This window comes from Microchirus variegatus (assembly GCF_963457635.1).
Source record: "Microchirus variegatus genome assembly, chromosome: 5".
In the NCBI taxonomy this organism is placed as follows: Eukaryota; Metazoa; Chordata; class Actinopteri; order Pleuronectiformes; family Soleidae; genus Microchirus; species Microchirus variegatus.
This window is the reverse complement of record NC_139806.1, coordinates 36,567,099-36,571,454: the sequence shown is the minus strand read 5'-3', so window position 1 is coordinate 36,571,454 and position 4,356 is coordinate 36,567,099. Positions and strand designations below refer to the sequence as shown.

Here is a 4,356-nt window from a genome sequence, read left to right as displayed (position 1 = left end):
GTGAAGGACGGTGAGAACAGTCACAGTCAACCCACAGACCAGCTCTAAAGACCTACAACATCATATTACTGCAGATGGTGTCACTGTGCATCGATCAACTATTCAGTGCACTTTACACAAGGAGATGTTGTATGGAAGAGCTTTTGGCAAAAATGACAAATTGCTTCAATTAAGCTGGTCTTAATAAAAAATATAAATTCTAAAATCCTAAAGCCCTCAATTTGTTATTCAGACTAAAACCCCTGGTTTGTATTTCATATTTATAGTTTCTGTTCTGTTACCAAAACTAAAATAAAGTCTGATCTCTTGTCTCTCAGAGGTGGGAATGAGGATCTGGACCAGGATCCAGGGTCAGGTAAGAGCTGAAGTCTGAAGTCTGTGGTGGTCGCTCAGGTTTTGGTCAACATCCACTCATCTTCACATTTGTCTTTTTGTGATAAGTTGATGCAGATGCAGAGGCAGAGGGAGAGGCAGAGGGAGAGGACACCTGGACGAGCATTAAAGGTCTATACCTGAACATCAGTGTCATGTCCATACCATGTCTGAGTCCACATGCACCCAGAGGACTGGCTCCAAACACCAGGTACACACGTATATGACCAGAAGCTATTTAAGGTCACCTGTGTTTGACCTCGTCTCGTCACAGTTCTACTTCCATGTTTTGTGGCAGTTTGGCAAACGGCAGCGCGTCGCTGATCGCAGTGGGAAACACGTCCAGGTCAGAGTTCATCAAACACCTGAAGCGATACAGCGGCTCCAGTGGACAGGTGAGCACAGCTGACGCTCAAACACTCCACTCATTCTTTACCTGCAGGAGAACCACAGTCGTTCATTTTCATTCAAGTGTTATTTCCTCACGGTATGAAATCAACTTATAGAATCTATTTTAATCAGAATTCCTTATCTAAGCTTATTGAGGTTTAAGGTAAAAGTGTTTGAGGGTCAGAGGGGGATTAAAGTGACTAAGTGAGAGGAGGAGGATATAACTCAGACAGGTTAGATCAGACTAGATTCTATAATTAACCTGACCTCAATCGGAAGAAGTTGGATTTTCTAAGGGAAAGCCACAAAAACACAGGGAGTAGAGCTTGTGCTAACCACCACAGGCCCAATTTTGAAGTTAATCAGTTTATAAATGTTTAATTAAATGCCAGTAAGAAAACAGTGTGACACATTTAAAGGTTTGGCTTAGGAATAGTAATGAAAATACAGAAAATACTTTTGATTTTCAATTCACTGTAGGATTGACACAAAATCTTGACTTTACTTCACAAAAAGAGCCGAGAACTTCTTCCTCTTCTTCTTCTCCTGTCACTCTTGACCTCACTGTCCACAAGCACTAAAAAAAACCGAGTTAAAGAGTAGATTAGCCTGGTTCAGTGTGACCTGGTTTGGTCCGCACACTAACCCACTTACTAAATATACTGTAAGTGTGACGTTCACCGTCCCGCGGAGTAAACAGGCTGTTTACTGACTGACCTACATCCAGTGGATCAGCTCAGCGTCAAACATGACGGGACACGGAGGAGAACATCCTTATGAAGCAGGAGACCTGTGTCACCATGACGACCGGTGGTTTCAGACCCACTGTGGAGGCTGAGCGTCACCTGAGCGTCACCTGAGTGCTGCCAGGTGTAGATAAGGTGTGGATAACAGACATCAACAAAAACAAAGAGCTATTGTTTAAAAAAAAAACAAGAATATAAACATTATTCCCGTGTTGTACACACACACACACACACACAAACACACACACACCTGAACATCTAATTAATTAAGGAAGTATTTAAATTCATTACTGAGATTAATCAGTACCTTTAACACGTGTAAAATACGTAAAAGTTAAAGTCATGCATTTAAAATCCAACACTGAGCTTTTGTTGAGAATGACGGAAATTGTGAATTTATACTTTTTTTCTTTTCCTTTTTTTTTCTTAATTTAAGAAGAAAAAAACAGGAAAGAAACAAACAAAAAAAGAGAGAGAAACACAGAAACAGGTGGATCGGCCTGAACAGTCTTTTGGCCTTTGCTGCCCCCTGTTGGAGTGTCAGGGTGTTACAGTGGAGATATGGGACCAGTCAACAGTCAGGAAGAAAAACCCTGTTAAAGAAGCTCCTGAAAAACCTTAATGACCTGTCTGTCTGTCTGTCTGTCTGTCTGTCTATCTGTCTGCCTGTCTGTCTATCTGTCTGTCTATCTGTCTGTCTGTCTATCTGTCTATCTGTCTGTCTGTCTGTCTATCTATCTGTCTGTCTATCTGTCTGTCTATCTGTCTGTGTCTATCTGTTTGTCTGTCTGTCTGTCTGTCTGTCTGTCTCACTCACTGTCTCACTGTCTCCCTGCAGTTCAGCTTCTCCTTTGTGGAGACACACACCGTGTCCGCGGTGAGGATCCGCCCTCGCTCACAGAGGAGCTGGTTGGAGGAGGAGAGTGAGGAGGAGGAGGACGGTGGGAAGGAGGAGGAGGAAGAGGAGGACAAAACGACGCCCATCATCCAGACAGAGGGAGCTACCTTCCCCTGGAACATCGATGGAGAACTTGTGGAGATCGCTAACGAAGTGCTCATTAGGTAAAATGATGGTTCTTACAGTTAATACTGAAATAAAACTTGAATGTATAACTTTTTTTTTCAAAGAAACTATTAATGTAAATATATATTAACCGTGTTTTTGCACAGTAGCAGCCATTTTGGAAACTCACAGTAGTAAAATGACAGGTGTATATATTCAAATTAAAGATGGCCGCGTTCCATTCAGCTTCCTCAGTCTCATGGTGCATTCACTGTCACACTGTCCAACTTTGCCTTTTCTGTTTAAACGTGTCAAAGTGGTTAATGTTCCAAGGTTATTATAATTAACAAAAATAACAAAAACTAAAATTGTAAAAAAAAAAAAAAAAAAATTGTTAAAGGTGCCATATGTAAGAATGTGGCCAAAAACAGTTACTACATTCAAATTCAAAATACCAAGGTATTTTAGGTTTAGTTTTCTGATGTAACTGGCAACCCATGGTTGCTCACAGCTGAGACTCTACTGACTGCAATGATTGGTAGGTGGCAGTCATGCTAAAACATGATTTGCAGTCTGCAAAATGTTTTTTTTAATGCAAATATTTTGTCTGTACTGTTGTTGTTGGTGAGTTCAGTTTGTTATATGAACATTATTCATGAGTCTCTGTGACATATTAGGAGGATTTAGATTTATTACATAATGCACCTTTAACTGAAATAAACTAAAAAAGGTTACATTTTTCTTTTTCTTTTCTTTTTTAACTAAATGAAACTGATTTGTGTGTTTATAAAACTAACAAAGCGAAAATGTGCCAAGTTTTCGTCTATAAATTAATTTCATACGTAATAGCTTTGGGTTCATATGAAGTGTATTTATTGTTTCTCTTCAGGCAATTTTGAAAGATTTTATTTGACGCACAAAACTCAATTATCACCTTTTTGCTCCATATAAACTAAAACCAACACTAAAACTAATACAAACTAAACTAAAACTAATCATTTACAAAAAAAAACTAGCAAACGCACTCTAAAAACTTATTAAAAATAAAAAAACAAAGTCAAAACTAAATACAATCAATAGCAAAAAATCCAAAACCATTATAACCTTGAAATACACAGAGAGTCCACAATACATCACTGTAACTCATGATTCTTTTAATACTCAATAAACATACTTTAAACCTTAACCCTGATGATGTCATGATTTGTCTGGTTGACCTATAGGAATGTCATGTTAACACATTCTATGCCCTTGTTTGTGTGTGTGTGTGGTGCATTCAGGGTCCACCCGAGACTCATCACTCTGTACGGAGAGGACATGGATGAAGCTGAATCAACTGTGTCCTGCAGCTGCATTTGAGTCCAGCCAGTGTGTGTGTGTGTGTACGTTTACTGTCCTCATGGAGACCAAAACCTGGTCCTAATCAGGCAGAACCTCATATATGAGTGACTGGTCATAAGGGCTGATGGTTATGTTTAGACATTAGGAATAACCCTTTGTTTAGGCTGTACTATGATGACCTATCACTGGAGGTCAGTGCTGCGTCCTACGAAGAATGGTTGCACAAACCTGTGTGTGTGTGTGTGTGTGTTGGAAACATGTCTCCATGCTAATAATAACATCAAAGTGCCCTGTAGGTGGTGTCAGTAGTAATGAGAATATATGTTTATATAAAGTTTTGCTTTTTCCTGATAAAGTCACATTATTATATATTTTTGCCACTATTTCTACAGAGCATTTTGCATTTTTAAGCCTTAGGCTTTAAAGCCACGTTAACTTTATCACTTCTTATTAATATTCAAATGAATGTTTACATTTTTCTATTTTGAAGTTAGGCAGCTTTTT

General features: G+C 39.0%; 1 protein-coding gene across 1 annotated transcript in view; it reads left to right on the top strand.

Annotated features, from left to right (window-relative positions):
* The window catches only part of cerkl (CERK like autophagy regulator), a gene marked incomplete at both ends in the record, with an annotated part of 31,350 nt that extends 27,480 nt beyond the window's left edge, over positions 1 to 3,870 (top strand). Inside the window, 4 exons of the mRNA XM_083889756.1 lie at positions 451 to 583; positions 671 to 767; positions 2,347 to 2,570; positions 3,792 to 3,870. Coding sequence (XP_083745882.1) covers positions 451 to 583; positions 671 to 767; positions 2,347 to 2,570; positions 3,792 to 3,870 — 533 coding nt within the window. The remainder of the gene's footprint in view (positions 1 to 450; positions 584 to 670; positions 768 to 2,346; positions 2,571 to 3,791) is intronic.
* Positions 3,871 to 4,356: the final 486 nt, after the last annotated feature.